The sequence below is a fragment of the Quercus suber genome, unplaced genomic scaffold, assembly GCF_002906115.3.
Source record: "Quercus suber isolate HL8 unplaced genomic scaffold, Cork oak 2.0 scaffold_351, whole genome shotgun sequence".
NCBI classification, from domain to species: Eukaryota; Viridiplantae; Streptophyta; class Magnoliopsida; order Fagales; family Fagaceae; genus Quercus; species Quercus suber.
In genome coordinates this window covers 428,054-451,974 of record NW_027069803.1, presented here as the reverse complement: position 1 = coordinate 451,974, position 23,921 = coordinate 428,054, and the positions used below count along the sequence as shown (strand labels likewise).

Genomic DNA, 23,921 nt, shown 5'->3' with positions numbered 1-23,921 from the left:
GATTCTTGAATATAGTTCTTTTAGACTTGGATACAATTTCAGTTCTTGTTGCTACAGCATGTTCTCTACAAATTTACTGATCCCTTCCCCTTGGAGGGTCTCTTACATTATATAGCTCTCTTTAGATGATTTTGGCCCTCTATTTGTTGATCGTTCAGGCCACTACTTGAGTGCTTGTCCTATCAGACACCCTCCCAAACCCCTTGTGAGTTGCGACAGTCAAGGCAGCATTGTTCAGGGGTCTTCTCCACATAAATGCAGTCAGGAGATTTGGTAGGATGCATTAAATATGGTGGCATCCACCATCCCTTTAGTCACGTCAAGACTAACCCCTTCTCTGAAACTCTTTCGCTATAGTAAGACTTCCTCTGGTAATGTGCCACTGACGTGGCCTTATTGTCCGAGGATGTGGCCTCCTTGGCAAGAGAATGGCCCCCTCGGCCATGGGTATGACATGTGGCACAAATTTAAATTCCTATACCCCACATATAGCATTTCATCAATTTTTTTGCTGGCTATAACCATCTCATGAAAATTTTATTTTTCTAATGTAAACCTTTTGAAAATTAATGTTTCCTTTTGAGTGATGTCTTCCTCTATTAAATCTTAATTTCAAATTTAAATCTCATTTTGAATTGGTTAAATTAAATTGCCAAGGTGCAAGTCAAACATAAATTTATTAGTTAATTAGAAAATTAAGCAATTTAAACTTGTACCCACCCAAAACTCCTCATTTCCCTATTTTTGAAATTAATTCCCTACATTCATGGAATATGTTGTCGTCCATTTCCTTATGTCTTCCTTCCCAAGTCTTGCACCCAAGCATTAATTTTTAATTATTAGATTTAACTTCTCTCATTAATGTCAATCACTAAATTAGTAAAGCCGCAACAACCAAAAAAAAGAAAAAAAAATTAATGCTACAGACACAAACTATTTTACAACATTTTTACAAACTGCTGATGTAGCTTTAGTAATTTTCAAATAATTATTGATAAATATAAATGTGATGTTAGTAGTGGACACATATTAGAACTAATAAGAATTTGTCACATCAATAGTTTGTAAAAATATTGTAAAATAATTTATGACTATAGTATTATTAAAAAAAAAAATGGCCTAATCGTTGGTTAGACATTAACTTGATAAAGAAAAAAGACATAATATATATGAATAATGCTAAAGATACAAATTTTTTTACAAAAAAATTTTTACACACTGGTGATATGGTTAGTAGTTATTAGTAATTGAAAAAGTGAAGTTAATGATAGATCTAGATAAAAACCAATAAGAAGCTGATCACATCAATAATTTGTAAAAATATTGTAAAATAGTTTATGACTATAATATTACACCATATATATTACCATAAGGGCTGGAGATCTTTCCAAGATATGAAAGTTTTAAAATAATAATAAAAATATAACAACTTTTAAAGGGCAAGTTTAAAAACAAAGACAGAATATACTTAAATTAAAAATTTTTATTAAAAAAGTGAGAAGAGATACAACTCCATACCCGATGGCTCGAACCGACTCAATACCAGTCCCTAAGAGCATCCGCATCCGGATTCTAAATCCTATCTTATTTTACCACCTCAAAAAATCACTTTATCAATTATACAATTCTCCAACATCCCAACTTTTATATCTCAATCCTACTTATTAAAATAATATTTTTACATAATAAAATAATATATCTCACCATTACCATTATCCAATACAACACATTATTTATCCATTATTTATTCTTTCTCTCTCTTTCCTTCTGGGTAGAACCACAATCACCACCACCGCTGCACACCATCACAGCTGCCACCCCCACCGCCGGCAACCCAGAAACTACCGTCAACACCAAAAAAAAAAAAAAAAAANAACAAAACCACAAACAAAAAAAAAAACACTATCCCATACTTTTTTGTTTATTTCTATATCCCATACCTTTTAATAGCGCCTTTGGATGTACACTAGGGAAATGGAGATGGCCATTATTTCTAATTATTTTGATATTTAGAGTGTGTTTGATACCGCTTATTATTGAAAACTGAAAATACTATAGTAAAATAATTTTTAAATGTGTGAATAGTGCTGTGAGACTCATTTTTAATGAAAGTTTTGGAGAAAAAAGAGGTTTGTGGGTCTCGTAAACAGTGCACAGGACGAACTGTTAAAAGCTTGACACCTAACCATAGATGCCAGACGTTATCCAAACCCAGCCTTAGAGGGAATAGGTTTTTTCAACTACCACTATAGCATGCAACTAGGATGCAAGGATTTTAAACACCAAGGCAATATCTCCGATTGGGAGCATTTATGGTTAGATGATTATCCTATATTTCTCCTATTGTATAGAATTGTGACTAGGTTGGCAAACTATAATATAAGAGTTGGGGTAAATTCCATTAACCTCCCCTAAGGTTTGAACAAAATACCACTAAGGTCCAAGATATTTTAAAATTAACCAATTAGGTCCTAGGGGGGGGGGGGGGGGGGATATATACCCCACTCTGACGTGTCCCACCACCATGTTTGAAATTGCAGACTCCGCATTATTCATTACTGTGCCGACTGATGTTTTATAAATCAATCACCTCAAAATTTTCTTACTAAAAAAAATCAGCTCATAATTTTATGTTGAAAAGGTAAAGTTTTTTGGCATAAAGACAAATCGTATGTTTGGTAACTTTTTTTTTGTTTCAATTTTCTGTTTTCAAAAACTATTTTGTATTTTCTATTCATTTTGTGTTATCAAACAAGTTTTATAGTCTCAAAAATAGAAAATTGTTTTTGGAAACAAAAAATAAAAGAAAAAACAGTTACTAAACATACCCTAATGACATAATTTTGCTATAAAAATACGGAAAAACCAATTACACTTAACGAAGTCTAGGGCTTCAAATTGTGGCTGAAAAAAAAAAAAAATCAAAAGCACAATAACAAAGTCCAAAACTTGTGGCTAAACCCAAACCCACCACTCTCTCCCTCCCTACTCCACTTCCTCTCATTATCCATAAAATCCTCTTTGGTTCATGGCAGACTTCAGCATCAGTTACCAGTGATATATGAAGAAACGACCCAAGCCTAGAGTTAAATGAGATTTCATGTTCATCTTTTGGTCTCATGTTTGAAAGATACAATGCCTACGTGTTTAGTGAGCTTGTTATAGTTTGGCAACAAATGCATGTACCTGATGTTCTGGCATGGGATTGTTTAAACACATCTATTTGCTTTTTATTAGTAAATTTATAACTTACGTCAAACAATATAATTTTGGTTAAATAATTTAAGATCTAAATAAAAAAACAAAGTCTCATCATTTACGTCTTTGAGTAAGGAATGTAGATGTCATGACAACTTTGGCACTGGTTACTCCTTTAGATGGGTCAGTAGAAGTAGAAGTGCTAACAGAGCTGCTCACTCACTAGCTGTTTGATCTCTTCACCAATTGGTTTTGGGGTCTGTTAATGTTAGTTTTGGTCCCCCGATTTTTGTAGATTGTATCACAGAAATATGCTTCCAGAAGTACAACATTGATTTTTCATGCCTTCAGCGGGTGCAAAATTTAGGCATTTCTAGATGCTAGGATTTCATTTTACGACTGAACATGAACAACTAACAACTTGAACTTAGAAATTTTGGATCAAATTTTTTTGTTGTGAGCATCTTTATTTTAAGGTTCAGAGAAATGAAGGATACATTCCTGAATATTACAAGCAAATCTTACTTAAAGAACTCCATAACCCAAAAATTACAGACAAAACTTGATGCCGCTAAATCCAGCTTTGGTTGCCAAGGCAGTAAATTCTTGTCGAGTCCTTTCCTTCCCTCCTGGGTTTTGAGTCATCATAAGCACATCTATTTGAGAGGTGCACTTTGTAGAACTGCTAATATCTGGTGTAATTGGAAGAACTGCATCCATGACTATTACCTTTCCATCATGTGGAATAGCGTTGTAGCAGTTCTTCAACAGTTTTAAGCAATGTTCATCATTCCAATCATGAAGTATCCACTACAAAATTAACCAATTATGGCATCAATTTTTTTTTTTTTTAATTCATATTCATTTTTTGCACGAAACATTTAAAGTCTATTTAGATACCGCTTATTTTGCTGAAACTGAAAACACTGTAGCAAAATAATTTAAATGTGTGAATAGTACTGTGAGACATAATTTTAAAGTTCTTTTTTTCTCTGAATAAAGTACTTGTAGGTCCCGTGAACAATACATGTGACCCACTAGAAAAGCATAATCCCACATTTGAAAACGTGAAACACTATTCTCAAAAAAGAAAAAAGAAAAAAAAGAAAACGTGAAACGCAGACGCAAGTGTTTTTCAACGCTATCCAAACAGATACTTAATACTAAAGGGCATTACTGTTAAAAAAATCAAAGAAATTGTCCATATACTTATTTTTTATATATAAAATTGTCCATAATGGTAATAAAGTGAGATTATATGTCATAACTCATAACTTAATCCCTATCCCAATTGATGTGGCTATTGAGTTCTTGTAATTTGACTCCATTTCCGTATCAATTGGAAGAAATCTAATTTATTTATTATTGTCAAGGGTGTACAAAGTTTTTTGAGTGCTTGATTGTTTCACCAATTGTGTATAGTCCCTCTTCCCACACACTCTACATAATTACAGGGAGAAATCCTTTGAGAGGCTTACTAGAGGGGTTTCAAAGCTAGGATCTTGTGAATCTCATGAGACCTTAGGAACTATTAAGAAATTTTCACTTTTTGATAAGGTCTAATTGAGAGTTTGAGACAATCCATTGTGAATAAAAGCATTACAAGTTTGGATTTAAATCATGGCAATAGGTCAATCAAAATAGGACGCCTACAATTTAAATATGGAACTAACCTTCATAAAAATGTTGTCCCCTTTAGGAATGCTTTCAAACATATTTCCTCCTATATGTTCCACACCTGCAACATAAGTTAACACCTCTCTTTATCTACATATATTGTGTATTTAACTATTTATACACCATAGGCTATCTAGGCTTTTAAAATTATCATATACACATTATTATTCCACAAAAACCACATTTTGATCACATTTTAGGCTAGTGGAATAAGAAAATGCCAATATGAAAAAGGAGACTATGAATTAAAATAATACCAGGATAAGGTGGAGCATGTTGTATAACATGAGGCAAGTCAAAATTAATGCCTTTGATGTGAGGGTATCTGGAAGTGATTAAGTTAAGAGTAACTCCTAGCCCACCACCAACATCAATCAGTTGTCTGAGTTGCTCCAAACCTTTGTAAGACTCAAGGGTTTGTTTAATAACAATAGTAGTGTGGTTGAGCATCGCTGTGTTAAAAACTTGATTGAACCTGGGGTCCACGGAGGGATACTCAAAGGCATGCATGCCATAGACCCTGTTGAATGGAATTCCTCCCTCAAGAATAGCGTCTTTCAATTGGGGCCTATGAACAAGTTCAGGTTAGATACCACATATCATTTATTAAAAAATTTTGTAGCATGTGAATTAGTTTGTTGGAGTATTAGCTTAATAAATTTAGGTCTAATTATATTATATTTATTCTTCAGTTTTTTTCTATGCCAAAGTTGTCCTTTTTTTTTTTTAATTAAAGGCACATATAATTTGTTTCTTTATACATTTTAAATCAATCATTTATAAAAATGGAATTTAGTGTTCTAAATCCTAAAAATAATCTATAATTGATTATGCACTATATATAATAGTAGAAAGTTTTTTTATTCAATTTACAAAGTCAGTAGTTTTAAAAAATTATATTTATTTTTGTTGCAAAACCTAGTTTTAACGATATTCATGATTGAAAATGTTCATCTTGTAGTTGTACTAGAAACAAGAAGGGTAAATACATGTAAAATCACCCTATAAATAAGTTGATAGGTTGTTGATTTTTTAATACTCATCAACCATTTAGCCTAATTCAAAACAAATGATTATAAATATAAATAATTATTATTATTATAAAAAAATAAAAAATAAAAAATAAAACATATAGGTGCTTTAGATGTACTTCCTCATCAACATTTTCAAGAATATATATATATGCACACATACACATATAAAAGCAAAATACTAAATTAGATTAGAAATGAAAGAGTAATCTTACTTGAGAAAACCCTTAGTCTCTTATTTTTTCTGTTTGCCCTTAATTTTCTTTAGACAAAAAAAAAAAAAAAAAAAAAAAAAAAAAAAAAAATGGTTCTATAAAAGAACAAAAACACTGAAATTTTATTTTAAAGATGTTTTATGATAAAAGATGCTTTTGTGTGCGCGCACGCTGTTTTTTTAACTATTTAGTAGAGTAAGCATAGTTTAAGTATTTGTGTTAACAAAGCCTTAATGCATGATGTGGGACTATGGGAGTATTATATATGAGTGAATATGTTTGAGAGAGACAGCGGGCATGCTTAGTTGTTAGCACTTCTACAGAGTAGTGACCCATCTAAAGGAGCTTCCTGCAATGCCAAAGTTTTCATGAGTTCTGACATCTACATTGCTTATCGAAACGCATAAATGATGAGATTTATTGGTGTTTGGTTCACTGTGATGTATACTTGATGCAATGCACATTACAGTAATGTGATATTAAAATGTTTGATTCATTTTATTTTTTCTAACATTACCATAATCTAATATTACAAATTATATTACATCATCTTAATCACACCACCTTCTTAAATAATGTAATGTTGTATTCTTGTATTAAGATTATATTAATGTAACATTATAATAATGTAACATTACAGTACAATGTAACATCATTAAGCGAACCAAATGCCCCCTTTAATGTAATTTTAGATCATTAATTATTTAACCGAAGAAAAAATTAAAAAAGAAAAGAGTGTAAAACATGGCATTGAACCTACCATAACAAAAATAATAAGTTATACTCCATAACTCCATTACGTGGAACACAATGTAAGTTGTAATTGGTGGTAGGGGCGAAGCCAGGTATTTTTGTTTGGAGGGCCGAGGTATAATTATCCTATTGATTTGTGATTTAAGAAAAATGCAAACCACGACATAATATATACATACATACATGTCTACATGCACTAGTTTAAAATAAAATAAAATAAAAATCTTAAATCCTAAGTATAAGTCATAACTCATATATTAACAAGTTAAACACCCAATTGAGCATCTAAATGTCATTTTTTATCTTGCGTTTTTCTTATTTTATGAAAAACCATAAGTCCATAACATTCATAGAAATTAAATATCAATATATAACAAAACTAGACTACATTTACAATTACAAAAAATGATATTCATAGAAACTAAATATAGTAAAATCACTATAAGAACCATAAAATAAANTAAATACTCTGCTTTTAAAAAAGCTCAATCTCATACCACACTTTTTGAAACCGCCACTTTTTCAAAAAGCACAGTATAAAAAAGTTAAACCAAACTCACCCATAACTCTGCTATATATTGTACACTTTTTGCAAATATGTACTACATTTACTATATTTTATATGTTTACAATGTAAGTTTACGTTGTAAGTATAATGCAAACCAATAAAAGTATTTTTTTTTTCTTTTTCCTTCCCATTCTCAATCTCATACCATTCATTCTCTTCTACAATGCATTCTATGTTACAAAATTCTTCTTCTTCTTTATCTTCTTTTGTGCTATTTAAGTATAATTTCTATTTATTTTATTATTTTCTTTTTTAGTTCAATTTCTACTGAGAGCTATGAAACTGATTTTTAATTTATTTACTATAGTTGTCTAATCTGGCTGAACTTAAATTCAATTTATTTTAGGCGTAAATACACTTTTGGTCCCTACATTTTGGGCCATTTCTCGATTTGGTCCCTAAACTGATTTTGCTCCTAGGTTAGTCCCTGAAATCAGAAAATCAATTCTGTTTTGGTCCTGCCGTCAACCCCATAACAGAAAAATCTGACGTGGCAAACGGAGTGTCTTGTTGGCACATTAAATGCTGACGTGGCTATTAAAATAATAATAAAATATTTTATTTTTTTTTATGTTTTTTTTTTAATTTTGTTAAAATTGATAATTTTTTTAAAATTATATGCTGACGTGGCATGCTGATGTGATTTTTTATTATTATTTTAAAAGCCACGTCAGCATTTAATGTGCCAACAAGACACTCCGTTTGCCACGTCAGATTTTTCTGTTACGGGGTTGACTGCAAGGACCAAAACAGAATTGATTTTCTGATTTCAGGGACTAACCTAGGAGCAAAATCAGTTTAGGGACCAAATCGAGAAATGGCCCAAAATGTAGGGACCAAAAGTGTATTTACGCCTAAAATAAATTGAATTTAAGTTCAGCCAGATTAGACAACTATAGTAAATAAATTAAAAATCAGTTTCATAGCTCTCAGTAGAAATTGAACTAAAAAAGAAAATAATAAAATAAATAGAAATTATACTTAAATAGCACAAAAGAAGATAAAGAAGAAGAAGAATTTTGTAACATAGAATGCATTGTAGAAGAGAATGAATGGTATGAGATTGAGAATGGGAAGGAAAAAGAAAAAAAAAATACTTTTATTGGTTTGCATTATACTTACAACGTAAACTTACATTGTAAACATATAAAATATAGTAAATGTAGTACATATTTGCAAAAAGTGTACAATATATAGCAGAGTTATGGGTGAGTTTGGTTTAACTTTTTTATACTGTGCTTTTTGAAAAAGTGGCGGTTTCAAAAAGTGTGGTATGAGATTGAGCTTTTTTTAAAAGCAGAGTATTTAGTAAAAGCTGTTAAAAAGTGCTTTTTCAAAAAACTGAATATCTGGCTAGCAATTACAAAAGTGGCGATTTGAGTTATAAATTACCAAAAATGACAAAATGTACATATAAGGAAGTTTATTTCATACTTAGTATTAACTTCTTAATAATAATAATTACTTTATGTTAATAATGAATGACTCTCTTAATAAAAGATTTTGTATAAAAGTATTCGGCTTTAGATTTCTCTTTTCAAAAATTTTTACGTCCACAACATTTTTGCAATACTTTCACAATAAATCTTATGCGGTAAGCTGTTATTAGTTCTAATTTGAACATATCACTTAAATTACTTTTTTGCTTATCAATAACAACAAATAACAACTTGTCACTTAGAATTTGTTGTGAAAATATTATGGAAATAACATTTCTCTTTTTCACAAAGAATACAAAATTATTATCTTAAAAGTTGAAACCCAATAATTTAGGTAGATCTACCAAAATTAATCTCTGTAAAATAAAATTTTATTAACACTTATATTTTAAACGAGTTGTTCTAGGATTACAAACTATTTCACAACTTCTTTGCCATGTCTTTGACGTTGCAAACTATGAGTGGTTGTTTTTCACTTATACATATACCCACAATTTTTTCTCCACCACCACGTACTCTACAATATCACAATTGTGGAAAAGAAATTGTGAAATAATCTGTGTTCTTACTTCCTATATTTTCTTCAAATGTTGCTTTACCCAAAACCAAAAACTCTTCTTCTTTTTTTCTCTCTTTTTTCTCATCCACTCGTTCACCTCTTCCTCGTCTTCTTATTTTCCTTTTCTTTTATTTTCCTCCACAACACACACACAGGTCTCTCTCGCTCCTCCATATTATCCATTTATCAAAAACTCTACTAAATTCAAAAAGTTTTTTTGAGATTAGATATGTGAGATGTAAAAAAAAAAAATATATATATATATATATATATATAGAGAGAGAGAGAGAGAGAGAGAGAGAGAGAGAGAGAGAGAGAAGCAACATAGAATAAGAAGAATAAGACAAGATGCTACAGCACAGCAGCATAAAGGAGCATAAAAAACTATGGGCAATATAGGAAAAAGAAAAACCCACCAATGGTAATATTTTTAATTTTAGAAAACACGTTTGTTGCATTTTGCAAATATAGTTTAAAGCTGCCAGAACCAAAATGCAAAAATCCTTTTGAGATGGAAAACACACTTTTGAAAAAATTTACCAAACACGTGTTTTGAGTTTTGGGAAGGAGAACACACGTATTCACCCCTTAAAGTCGAACCAAATATGCAATATAAAGTGGCACGTGGGAAGGAAGACTTTTACAAGAAGAAAGTTTCTTGAGAGTTGTCAGTCTTATAAATGCCATCACACACTTTCTTATTTACAAAATTACCTCTTTTGTTTTTAGGGGAAAAGTTGGGATTTTTGAGAGCACTACCCCCCCCCCCCACATATAAGCATTCTCATCAATCCAGCCAAATTTTTTCGTCTATTTTACACTAAAAACCTACTTTCTCTATTTTACACTACGACATTTCCAAAACACCCACATCGGTTTATCTATTTTACAAATCTATTCTACTTAAATAATATTATTTATTGTTTTTTATTACTATTTATTAATACCTATCTATTATTATTATTTTTCACTTCCCACTCTTTTTTTCAGCTCTCTCATCTTTCCCTCACTCTCTCCCTCACAGCCGCCTCACCCAACTCGCCATCGTCGACGATCCAGCTCGCTGCCTCAGCCCTTCAGCCTCCCTCTCTCCTCCACCACCGACCCTTCACCTCCCACCCCCAACTGATGATAGCAATGGAAGATCCGACGGCAGCAGATCAGGCAGCAAATCCGACTCCGTTGGGCTTTTCACGTGAGTTTTCCGTTGAGTATGGTTTAGGCTGGGTTTTCCGGTGGGTTTGGACTGTTTCTGGGTTGGGTTTCACAGTGAGTTTTGATTGATTTTGAGTTGGGTTTTCCAGTGGGTTTGTCTTGATTTTGAGTTGGGTTTTCTAATTGCTTTTTCGTTAGTTTTGGGTTAATTTTCTGTACTAGGTTGCGGTGTTTAGTGGTAGTGCTGGGTTTGGTGGTTGGGTGGTTATTTTCTTCTTCCTTCTTCTTATTTTGCCGCACTAAGTTGTTGTAGATGTTGGGGAAGTTGCTAGTTGTTGTAGACGCAGAGGAAGAGAAGTAGTTTGATAGAGGAGAGAGAAAAAAAGAATAAAAAAATCATTTGCACATGAATAGTAACTGTGCATATATGCACGGTTACTATTCATTTGCAAAACAGTTGTGTATATTTGTACATTTTTACAAGTACTGATATGGGTGTTTTTTTAGATTAAAATATGCAAAATTAAGCACTTTTTTGTATTTTACACATTTTTGCAACCACTGATGTAGTTGCTCTAACGTTGATGGAACATAGTGCAAAGTACTTGTGTAGTTGTCTTCCACTATTCCTAATAGACCCCAAAAATAAAAACGTCAAAAGTTCAATCATGAAGGTCCAATTTTTTCATGAACTTTGATAATCATAATCAACTGAGCAATAATGAGAAAGGTAAATAAAAAAGTAAAAAAAGACAACAACGTACCAGCTACCCAAGAAGACCTTATCTTGATGCAGGGCCATTAATGGGCCCAATGACACACCATCTTCATTACGCACAAAGTGTTTAGACACAGGAGAAAGACTGTAGAGTCTCTGGTAAGAACCAAACTCATCAGCAACGACAGAGCAACCAAGCACAGAGTGACAGGCGAGCATTCTGAGAATGCGGTCCAGCATCACGGTTGCCTCAGGGTTCTTGGTGGGCATCTGAGCTACAATCTGTGAGGGAGAGAGCTTGGCTCTTGGACCCGCTTTGGCTAGGATGTCAAAAACGCCTAGCTCAATGGTTGATTGCAGTGCCATGGAAAGTGCACAAGAGTTCACTAGCTGCATAGCATAGTGGAAGCTCTCTTCTTCTTCTTGTTTTAAATTACCATCAAGAATGCCTTGGTGGGATTGTATGGGAGAGGCCATTGCAGAAAGTTTTTAGTTGAATTGAACCACTTTTGTTTTCACAAACTGGAAGTTTTGCTTAGTGGATTTATAGAGACTGAATTATAGTGGTACTAGTAGACAACAACTGGCTACCAACTTATATTTTATTTTCCACGATAAGGTGTGGACCTATGGTGACAAATTCGAGTACTGGTCTGGACAATTATTGTTATACCAAGACCTCCTGTTCTTTTTTTTTTTTTTTTTTTTTTTTTGAAGCAAAGACCTCCTGTTTTGTTGCTCATGTGAATCACGTACATAATGTGGAAAAATAATAATAATAGAAATATTACTTTGGACATTCTCACAATAAATGAAAAGTTCATATTATAACTAATTATAACTTGACACTTAAAATTTGTTGTGAAAATGTTATAAACGTAATTGTTAGAATATAGAAAAAAAAGATAAATTTTGCACACCTTTTATTACACACTCCATAAACAATAGGAATGTGTTTTTAAAATATGATTTCACATCTCATAAAAAAAAAATGATTCCACAATGCTACATCCACGATATTTTCATAATATTTTTACAATAAATCATAGGTGATTAGTTGTTATTAGTTCTAAATTGAACCTACCACTAAAATTACTTTTCTACCCTATCAATAACAACCTGGAACACTTGGTCAAGTTGCCACATAAGATATGTTATGAAAATGTTGTAGATATAACATTTCTCTTAACTAAAATAAAAAATATAATTTCAATTCAGCACGACAATTAATGTATGCACAATAAGCTTGCAATAGTTGGTGTGTACAATAATCATTGTCATGAATTAAGTACTTCTAACTTTTGCAACAACTTTGCATATGATCTGCTTGAATTAAGTAATTCTAACTTTGCCAACGGGAGATGGTTTAGTTGGTAAGGCTCGGACACTTCGTCTAACCCACCTAGGTTCGAGTCCCGCTGTCAGCAATCTTTCGTTGGTGGGCATCCATAAGGGGTGACCCACGAGTCTTAACCTGAGTGCCCTAACTGAGGGTTAGCATAGCTTAGCTAACCACCATTTTTTATTACCAAAAAAAAAAATTTTATTATTATTATAACTTTTGTAACAACTTTCACATCCAAAATGTGATCGCTTAACATGAGGAGCATGATGTTACACTAAAGTTGCATAAAATATTATTTGCAGGAAATATATCTTATCTCCAACACATCAATGAAAGTGTGCATTCTTTCTCTCTCCTCGTTTCCAAGACTTAGGGTTCGTTTGGTTGGGAGGTTGAAAAAGTGGGAGGATAGAAAATGCAGAGAGGTTAGAAAAGTGGGAGGATAGAAAAGATTTTAGTTTTCCTTATTTGTGTTTGGTTGGGAGGGTGGAAAAGTTGATGAATGGAAAACTTTTTTGGTTTGTTGAAAATAAAGTTTGTAAAAATTGACTATCATGTCCCTATTAAATAAAATAAAAGGTAACACATTATACTTTTTTTTAAGAGAAGAAGAAAAAATAATAATAAATGAAAACCATCACGTCAGTAACAGAGAAAAATAATCAAGGAAAAAAAAGAAGAAGTCAACATGGTCAGTAAGAAAGGAATAAAAATGAAAGGAAAAAAAATAAAAAGCCAACACATTGGAGACTTGAAGGTGATTTTTAAAGGTACTTTTGGAAAGAGAAAAGAAAAAAGCTACGTTCAGACAAAAGAGAAGAAGAAATAAATAATAAAAGATGACACCCATCATGTCAGTAACAAAGAAAAATAATCAAGGAAAAGAAAAAGTCAACACCGTCATTAAGAAAAGAAGAAAAAAATGAAAAAGCCAACACATTGGAGGCTTGAAGGTGAATTTTAAAGGTATTTTTGGAAACTCATTTCATGAGTTTCTTCCTTTCAGTTTTCTCTCCATTTTGAAGAGAAAACTTTTTGGTGGGCCAAGAGAGAAAACACCTAAACTCTACCATTTATTTTACTTCCTTCCCACCCAATCAAACACATTCTAAAAAAGTTTTCCTTCCTAAATTCTCTCCAAAGTTTTTCATCCTCCCTATTTCACCCCTAAACAAACATACTCTTAAAGCCAAGCTATAGAACTTTTGGCCAAAAATCACTTTTAATACTTTTATCATTAATAAACTAGTGTGTAATCCAGTGCATATGCATAGGTACAATTAAAAACAATCACAATTACATGGTTCAAATTATGCATTTTTTTTAGAAGATGTTTAAATTATATATGGCATTAGTTTACACTTTTTTTAAACCATACATTTCTAAAATATGTAATGGTTTCTCATTATATATATATATATATATATGATTTAGAGTTTAATTAGTTTTAGACTCTTTGGTTTTTGCACCCAATAATTCACTTGTCACAAATTAAAAACTTAGATGGACACATGGCAAAAAATTGGACTCCAATTGGAATCCAATTTAGAATTTAATTAGATTTGGACTCATTGATTTTTATTTTTTACACTCAATAATTTACTTGGTAAAAAATTTAAAATTAAGTGGGTCACGTGGCGCAAAATTGAGAAACCAATTAGATTTTAATTAAATTCCCAATTTTATGCCATGTGCACCATTTAATTTTTAATTTTATGCCAAGTGAATTATGAGTGTAAAAATCGAAGAGTCTAAATCTAATTAGATTCTAAATTAGAGTTCAATTTTTTGCCATGTGTCCATCTAAGTTTTTAATTTTTGTGGCAAGTGAATTATTGGGTGCAAACACCAAAGAGTCTAAATATGTATAATTTAAACTGTATAATTGTGAATATTTTTAATTGTGTATTCGTGCACATGCACGGGACTACACACTTGTGTGTGTGTGTGTGTATATATATATATACATACATATATATATATATATATAGGGGGTGAGCAAAGAACAACCTGACCTGAAGGGCTTTAGGTGAGTCAATAAACATTCGGTTCGAGTTTGGGTCTAGTGCTCAGGAATTTCAAGTTGGTCTCAAGTTTAACCCAATCTGTCTATTCCTAAAAATTTTATTTAAAAAAAAAAAAAAATCCTCTCTTGAGTTTTTCACCTTTGGCTTCTTTCTTGTTGTATAAGAGATCTAGGGTTCAATCCCCGTCTACACCAAAAACTTATTGGTGTCTTAATCTAATGATAAAGAGCTATCATCAGAAAGCGGACGTCATAGGTTGAAACTCTCTAAAAAAAAAATAAATAAAAAATCATCTTTTGAAAATTTTTATCTCTGATTATAAATATAAAAGAAATTCGTATTTTCCCTCTTACTTCCTTTCTCAATTTGAAACCTTGACCAAATCTCCTCATTTAAGACCCAAAAATCTTTTATACTTTTAAAATTTTAATCTAATTCAAATTTGAATTAAACTTTAAAAGGAAATTTATTGGCATTAATGACCCAATTGCGTTAACATATCAGATTTTAGTGCAATAAACTTTTTTTTAAGGAAAATTTAGTGCATTAAACTTGAATTAGGAAATATGCAACTGCCAATTTGATTTCCTTACGCACCTATCTTTGCATTTCTTTGTATAGTTGATTGGATTTTTTTTTTTTTTTTTTTTTTGGGGTTGAAATTGTTAAACATAGAAACTTGGGATAGATGTCTAGAACTGAAGGACTTAAAATGGCTGATCTTTGCATTTCTTTGTATAGTTGATTGGATTTTTTTTTTTTTTTTTTTTTTGGGGTTGAAATTGTTAAACATAGAAACTTGGGATAGATGTCTAGAACTGAAGGACTTAAAATGGCTGAGTCAACCTAGTAAATAACATGCCCGTTTGGATGGGCTGTTCTAAAACTCTTACCACGCGTTTTTATCAAAAACACTAATATAGGTCTGTTTGGATACCGCTTATTACTGAAAACTGAATACATTGTAGCAAAATAATTTTTAAATGTGTGAATAGTGCCGTAGGACCCAAGTTAAAAGTTATATTTGCTGAAAGAGATACTTGTGAGTTCTGTGAACAGTGCACGAGACCCACCTAAGGAAACGCAAACGAGGATAGCAACGCAAACGCATTGCTATCCAAACCCACTCTATGTGTGTGTTTAGTACTGCGATTTTACTAGAAACATGTTGTCTTTCAAACACCATATATGAGGTTTTGAAACTAAAGTATCAACCAACTTTTTGAAAAACACTACTTAAAATTTGTAATACTTTTTTTTTCTCAAAAAAAAAAAAAATTGTAATACTTTATAAGGTTTGAATACCTAAAACGCCCACACGCATTTGTTAAATGACAAAATCATCAGCCAACCAATAAACTCACCTCCCTGACTTTCCAGCAGCAGCACTGCTCAAGGCCTCAAGTGGAATTTGCAACAGCAGTGGAGAATATTGTCACAACAAGAACAAGCTCAACCGTATCACTATCATAAATGGAAATAAGAAGGCACTACTCATAGGAACAACTTGCATGTCTGTGTGAATGAAATCTCTATTTCTCTCTCTCTCTCTCTCTCTCTCTCTAATCTTTGCTATCTCTTTTTCACTTTCTTTATTTGAGGTTGGTATTAGCATTGGGGAAGGGAAAGTAATTGGGGGTTATTTTTATTTAGTTTTACTTTAATAATATTACCTTTTTTGTTTTTTAAAGAAAGGCTAGCGGGGATTTGTTATTATTATTATTATTATTATTATTTTCATGAGCTACTTCAATAATGATAGAATAACATCAATATCAAAATTAAGTCTTTAAGTCCTTTTTGGTAACTTGCTCCGAAATACAATTTTAAACTAATACTATACACAAGTTTTACCAAACGTATTATTGTGACTTTCAAAATTGTGTTTTCCAAATGTACATTTTAAAAATGCCATTTTTAAAAACACACTTTTCAAACAACTTACCCAAAAAAACCCGAAAGCCTTTACAGGTGGACAAAAACTAACAAGAACTGAGTCCTCTATAATCTATACAACTCAACCCCCAAAAGAAAGCTAAGTTAAAATGGAAATCAAGTGGATTAAATTGCGTCCAATTTGTCTCACCGCTTAAGAAATTACCTGTATGTCTTTAGGTTCATAGCTTAAAAATAAATAATGACTCAGGGGTTGTTTGCTTTTTTAAAAACCATCACTCATCACTCATCACTCCTCACTCAATTTTTGTCATTCATCATTCATCACTTATCACTCATCACTCATCATTTAAATATCCCAATTTCCTAAACCCCACACGTTTGGCACCCGTCACTCAGTTATGTTTTCAACCAAAAAAATTTTAAAAAAATGGGACCCACACATTGACCCAATGTCATAAGACTTTTCTCTCTCCTTTTTTTTTTCTTTTTCTCCTGACTCTCATCTTTCTCTACCCCTCCACGAACCCAACGACGAAAATCAAGGTCTGGACCTGTAAAGCCAATCTCCACCGTCACCCAGTGTCGCAAGATCTCCTCTGTCGTGTCGTGGCGACACAGATTTGTGATCATGGACACGGCTGACAACAAGGTACTCTCCATCATTTTCCTTGCCATGTCGAGCTGGACATGGCTGACGACAATATTCCTCATTCCACTGTCGTGTCGTGCCGAGAGCCCTTTTGCTTTTCTTTTTTTTCTTTTTTTTTTGGATTTTTGGTTTGGTTTGATCTAAGAACGAAGTCAGTGACTTCGACGTTTGAATCTTCATTCTTCTACTTCTTATATTTGAGAAGGCTCCGATCTCTCTCTAGGATTAACAATCTTTTTTGTTTTTTTTTTTTTTTTTTATTGACAAATTTTCCAAATGTTGGAGCTTAATTAAGCTGTTACTAGGACCAAATTTGTGTTTCCGAGCTGGATTTTGCTTTAGATTACTGTAATTAGCTCTTGAATAGGTTTCGTTTTGATAAACAATGGATTCTTTGAAGAAATTGGGTTTGATTCATGTGTGTTTGAAGAGAAAAAAAAAGATGAGAGAGAGAGAGAGAGAGAGAGAGAGAGAGAGAGAAAGAGAGAGAAGGGGGGGGAGAGCACAGGTGCATGAAGTCAGATTGATGAGACAAGGCATAAGGTGGGTCCCAACCGATTGAGTAAAATTACAAAAATGCCACATAACTCTGTTTCCATAACTTGAAAACACCCAAAATGTGTTTTCAATTTCTATAACTCATCACTCAAAAATTAGAAAACTGAGTGATGGAAACAAAAACTGGAAACACATCCAAACACACTACTCAGCCGTGTGACCCACCAATTTTGAATTATGGGTGATGGAAACTGAGTTATGGGTGATGGAAACTGAGTTATGGGTTATAAGCCCTAAACGTCATCACTTCTTTTATAAATAAATAAATAAAAAATTCTGAATTACTTTCTATTTAAATTATGACCGTAGCAAATTAAATCTAATGTATTGAAAGTTTGAAAATTAAAGTTTCTTTTTGGAAATTAAATCTAATCTAAAAATTGAAGTTTCCATAACTATTGTTCCTCAATTTGAGCTTAATTCGAAATTTAAATCCTATTTTGAATTTGGACGTGCATGATAGATTATGAATTTGGCTAAATGAGTTAAATGTAAACTTTTCTTTGGAAGAAAATAAATTAAGAGGGTTAATAAATTCAGATTGTGTTTTCTAAATGAGTTAGGTCATTAATGCTGATTTTCTCTGGAAACTTCAATTTGAGTTTAAATGAAACTTGACAATTGAGAAGTAATATATATAAATATTGAGTCCTAAATTTTAAGATTTGGTCAAGTTCTTAAGTTGGAAAGAGATCATGAATGTCAATATCGAAGAAAAGAATCCACCACCGCGCACCCTTAATGTTATGGCCAGTTCACAAGTATAAGTGCTTGTAGGCTTTTTTTTGGGTTGGGGGGGGGGGGGAGGGAGGCGAGGGCCAAGTTCAATTCTCCAAGAGGAAGTTTCACACACATATATACTTACATTAGGATAGAGTAGAATTTCTAGCTTGTATAAATAAATAAAAATATAAATAAATTTAAAAAAAAAAAACCAAAAATTAAAAGGAAATAAAAAGTCCAAAAAAACTTGGGAAAAAAACACACAGATCGAATCGAGACCCAAGGACCCAATCCAATAACGGATTCTGAATTTTCGGGCAAGTTCAGGTTACAGAATCGAATTGTCGGGATAGGTTGCGGATGGGCTCTAAACCAACTTGACCCAACACTTGCCCGGTCCTAATATTATTTTATTCACTTTCACACTACTAGTTCAAACTAATGGTTTTTCTCAACCAAAAAAAAAAAAGGTTCGAACTAATGGTATGACTAGTGAAATGCTTACATGTCATTTAATTACAATGAAAATTAATTTATGCTAACTTTTGAATAAAAAATTAGTTAAAAAATTATTTATTACACTGTTAAATATTAACTCTTATGCTAGTTTTTAAACTTCTTATAGTAACATTTCGTAATAACTTTAATATTTTATTATTATTATTGTTATTATTATTATTATGGACAACATGAACATATTTCCAAACACATCAATTATTTCTGTGAATGATAAAGACTAATAAAGACTAAACTGACACCATTAAATTTTTGAAGATGTAAATAACATTATAAAAATGGTTGAGATGATAAACTGTGATTAATGCATAAAAAGTGTCTGAAAATAGATTTTCTTAAAGGATAAAGTTTAACTACAAAATTAGTTATAGCCTTAGACTACTACCTTAATATCTTTTTATTAGAGGTGAATTTTGACAAATCTGCCATAAAATTACTTCTTCTTCTTATATTCTCCATGCTTGCAAGATTTCTAGAAAATTAAAGATCAATAATTATGTTATCAATAAATTGTTTAAATTGCAAGTTTTTTTAGTTTAAAATTATGCATAAAATATAAACTTATAGATCATATAATAAATCATATCCGATTGACACAAAATTTGACATGTGTATTAAAAGCGTAAAAAACATACAATTCAAATGTTAGATTTTAAAAATATGTAGTAAAATTTATTTTATTGAGTAAGATTGTAGTCTTAGACTGCAACTAATTTTTGTAGTTAAATTTTGTCCTTTAAAAAAATGCTAGAGACTATAGCCTATTAATTTATGAGGATCTATCACTATAAGGGAATAACCATTAAGCAGTTCGGAAACATAGGAATGTTCATCTCATATAATAGTTTATTTTCTTAATTCGTGGCGTTTTTTATACCTTCATGCACTACCTCCGTCAAACGGCTAGACAGTGGATTTTTAAATAGATATGCCTCTTTGATGTGTTGAATCTCTCAATCCACAAATCTTTCACTTGATTAGTGCAGGATGTTGTGATGTGTGTTGTAGCTTGATTTATGTAGATGATTGAAGTGTTTAAATGTGTAAGTTGGATTTGTGTTTAAAGATCTAAGAAGAATAATGTTGCATAAATGTGCAACCTAATATCCTCTCTTAGTAAATTTTTGCAGTGCCTCATTACAGAAAAAATTACAAACTAACACCAATCCCCAAACAATTTCTTTAGTTAGCAACGTTTCTAAACTATTTAGGAAACTAACATCTTGAGTCTTTTAAACTCGAGTTCACTATAGCAACTCGAGCCTAAAAGACCCGAGATTTATGTGCTGGCAGTGGAACTCAAGATTTACACACTCGATTTCCTTTCTTGTTGACCCACTGTTCTTCCTTCATTCTTCGTTCTCCAAATCAACTAGACCCAAATCAAACCCTAATTCTTCCTTTTCTTCCTTCTTTCTTCATTCTCTAGACCAACCAGACCCAAATCAAACCCCAAGAACAATCCCACATGGCAGAAGAAGAAGAATAAGGAGAAAAGAAAGAAGAATAAGAACACGGAACAAACGGAAAGCAGAGACATACCTACACCAAGAAGAATGGCCACCTTCCCAATCAGGAGAGCCATCACTGATTCGCCGTTAAGATGACAATAGGTGGGTGGGTTTGGTTTTGCCACTGGTGGGTTTGGTTTTTACAGGTGACTTCTTCTTCTTCCTTCTTCTTCTTCTTCTCCTCCTTCTTTCTTTTTCCCCGTTTTCTCTCTGGGTTTGTTTCTAGATTGTTGATTTCATTTAATGAATTGGGTTTGGTTTTTGCAGGTGGCTTTTTCTTCTTCCTTCTTCTTCTTCTTCTTTCTTCTTCTTCTCCTTCTTCTTTTTCTCTGTTTTCTCTCTAGGTCTATTTCTCTTTTTCTCCGTTTTCTCTTGATTTCATTTAATGTACTCAAGACTCGGAGACTAGAGTTCCACTAAACTCAAGTCTATAAGACTCATTTTGCTATAGTAATCTGGAGTCTTTTAGACTCAAGATGTTAATTTGCTAAATAATTTGGAAACATTGCTAACTAACGAAATTGTTTGCAACTTGGTGTTATTTTCCAATTATTTTTCCCCTCCTTACTCTCAACTTTTTATAATAAGTTTCAAAGCCAGAAAAAAAAAAATAGTCCTTTAATTTGTTCATGAGTTTTTTTTTTTTTTTTTTTTTTAATGTATATAAAGGGGAACGGATTAGAGGGTTCAAACTTCCCTCATTTCTATTTGTCCATTAGTTTTTGAAAAAAAAATTATCCTTATGTACAAACTCAAATTTGGTGGTAATCAGGACAGAAGTGTCATTCGGCACCCATGTTTCTAGGAAGAGGTGTCAATTGATACTTGTGTCATGGGCTGTTTTGACTCCAATTTTAATTTTTGATGGGTTTGTTTAAGTATATAATTGCGAGTTTTAAAGCTATTGTGAAGCCACTTGATAATCAAAATATTATCCTAACGATTTTCAATTTATAATCTTTAATTTTTCCCCTTCTTCAAGGAGGGAAAATAAAATAAAAAATTAAGATTTATCTTGTAGAATTTAATGATTATTATTAATTACATCCTTATATAATTAATTCCAATTATCCTACTTAAGGATCAATCAGAATTAATCACTCATAATCACATGGTTTATGTCATATTGTGTAAGAATGCATATTAATTGTTGAATCTTGATGTGGCTCAATCTTTTGATCACAAGGTTTGAGCATCATGTTTGACATATTGTTTTGATTTTTGTGAACTCAATTATATTTTAGAGTGAAATTTATGTTCATTGAATATTTCAAATAACATTTTTACTCAAGGTGTGTTTGGAAATTACAATTTTGCCCCTAGATTGATTACCATTGTGAGGCGTCTACAATAAGAACATTCTTCTATTGTCCCATTAAGAAGCTTTATTGAAATTCTCTATAGAGGAAGTACATTGAATTTATGTATACCATGCGTCATAAGCTCCATTCAAGTAGAATCTTGATGACATGAAAGTTTGAAGAAAACACACACAATACTCTCTTTGATGGAACATGAACTAAGCTGTTAGTTTTCTGGTAGTAAAACCTCGAATCCATAAGGTGATAGATCTTGAATCCACCAAAGAAAACAATAGACAAAGTTTGTAATTTATTAATTTAAAAAAATTGAACTGTCTTTGGAGGCTACAATGCGTTTAAATAGTAAAAATAAAACCTAGGGTGGTTAGTAAACTTAGGATGGTTAGGAAAACATACAAAACCCTAATTTGACTAAACAGTATTAAAAGCACCTAAAAATAAGAAAATAAATACCCTAAACCTAAAATAACGTAAATTACATAATACCAAAATTAATGAATTACATATATTAAATTGTAGATTATATCCCACATTAGAACCCCCCCCCCCCCCCCCCTCACTAAAAAAAACTCGTCCTCGAGTTGATAGTTAAAATCTAAAATCTTTCACTCTAAATAAACAAATACTTTGAATGCTTTAATAACTTGATTTGGTTTTGAAACTTGAATTGCTCATAAAATATAGCATAAATTTCTTTTCATCTACTTCAATTCATTTGCAACATCAATCAACAAAGGATTGATAAAATTAAATTTTCTACTCCAAGAAAACCAATATATTGTGTAGTCATCTTCAACAAATCAACTAGAACTTGGGGATTGTGGGTGATGGATTCATCCTCATATTTGACCTCAATTGGATCTTCTACAATATTTTCAATAATTACCATGTCTTGATTTCTGCCATTATCCACAATCAACTCAATCTTCTTTTCTTTGACCTCTTCATTGAACTTTTGAAATGTGCTATGTTTAAACTTCAATTCAACAGCTTGTTGCAAGTCTTGATATTTTTCAACCACTTCAAAATTTTCTTTAGAAATTGGTTGCATCTTGTCAATCTTCAAACACTTTTCTTCTTTGTTACATGGACTTGGTTGTGATCATTTTGGTTTTTTGGTTGGCCTTTTATGTTTTGACAATATTGCTTTTCATACAAATATATAGATCTATAATCAACATTTGTATAATCTAGTGTATCATAATAATCATAAGGAAAGCATAAATCGATTAACTCCTTTCTCATTCTTTGCCAAGAGCAAATCAGATGTTTACCTCAACACTTTCTATCAATTTGAATGTCTTCCCACCATTCCTCTGCTTTATCGTCCAATTATTAGATGCAGCCATACTTTTTCTTCTTCACAAATCTTCCAAAATTAAAATACTCTTCCAAATCAAGAATCCAATTAATAAAATCCAACTTACTCATATTTCCATAAAAGAATGAAATTTTCTTTTAGCTAGGAGTGTGTCTTTGAATATATTGATCATTGTTATTGTGATCTGATTTCCTAGCAAGAAGAGTAGCAATCCTTGCCAAATTTCACAAATAGTTTGTTGTCTCTCTTTAAAAAATCGGTGGAACTCAGCCCTAGTGAGAATTGCGTCTTCAACTTCATTGTTGTTGTTGTGGTAGTTACCGTCTCGACGGTTAGCTTTCAAACTAGGGTAAGTCAAGGTTTGATACCAATTGATGTCGCTGAAGCCTAAAGAACACATACAATACTCTCTTTGATGGAAACAAAAACTAAACTATTAGTTCTGCTAGTAAACCTCGAATCCACGAGAAGTTCCTTGAACCCACAAGTTGATAAGTCTAGAATCCATCAGAGAAACAATAGACAAAGTCTATATTTTACTAATCTAGAAAATTGAACTACCTTTAAAGGCTACAATGCATTTAAATAGTAAAAAGAAAACCTAGAGTAGTTAGAAAACCTGTGGCAGCTAGAAAAACACTTTAAAAAAATCCTAATTTGACTAAACAACGTTAAAAATACCTTAAAACAGAAAATAAATACCTAAAACTAAATAACGTAAAATACTAAAATTGATA

The 23,921-nt window shown here is 31.8% G+C and overlaps 1 protein-coding gene across 1 annotated transcript; it reads right to left on the bottom strand.

Annotated features, from left to right (window-relative positions):
• Positions 1–3,632: 3,632 nt before the first annotated feature.
• On the bottom strand, positions 3,633–11,861 carry LOC112025116 (cathecol O-methyltransferase 1). The gene is made up of 4 exons (XM_065760053.1): positions 11,360–11,861; positions 5,133–5,443; positions 4,872–4,936; positions 3,633–4,008 (listed from the first exon to the last, which is right to left on the bottom strand). The coding sequence occupies exons 1-4, from the start codon at positions 11,788–11,790 to the stop codon at positions 3,748–3,750; spliced, it is 1,068 nt and encodes a 355-aa protein (XP_065616125.1). The 5' UTR covers positions 11,791–11,861; the 3' UTR covers positions 3,633–3,747.
• Between the last annotated feature and the right edge of the window lie 12,060 nt (positions 11,862–23,921).

What these genes read in the sequence shown, in the direction of transcription:
- LOC112025116 (XM_065760053.1), bottom strand. Translation starts at nt 11,790, where the DNA reads ATGGCCTCTCCCATACAATCCCACCAAGGCATTCTTGATGGTAATTTA. An exon ending in AAGGTCTTCTTGGGTAGCTG is followed by an intron (nt 5,444 to 11,359) that starts GTACGTTGTTGT and finishes ACTTGTTCATAG; the next exon opens with GCCCCAATTGAAAGACGCTA. An exon ending in GGGACAACATTTTTATGAAG is followed by an intron (nt 4,009 to 4,871) that starts GTTAGTTCCATA and finishes TTAATTTTGTAG; the next exon opens with TGGATACTTCATGATTGGAA.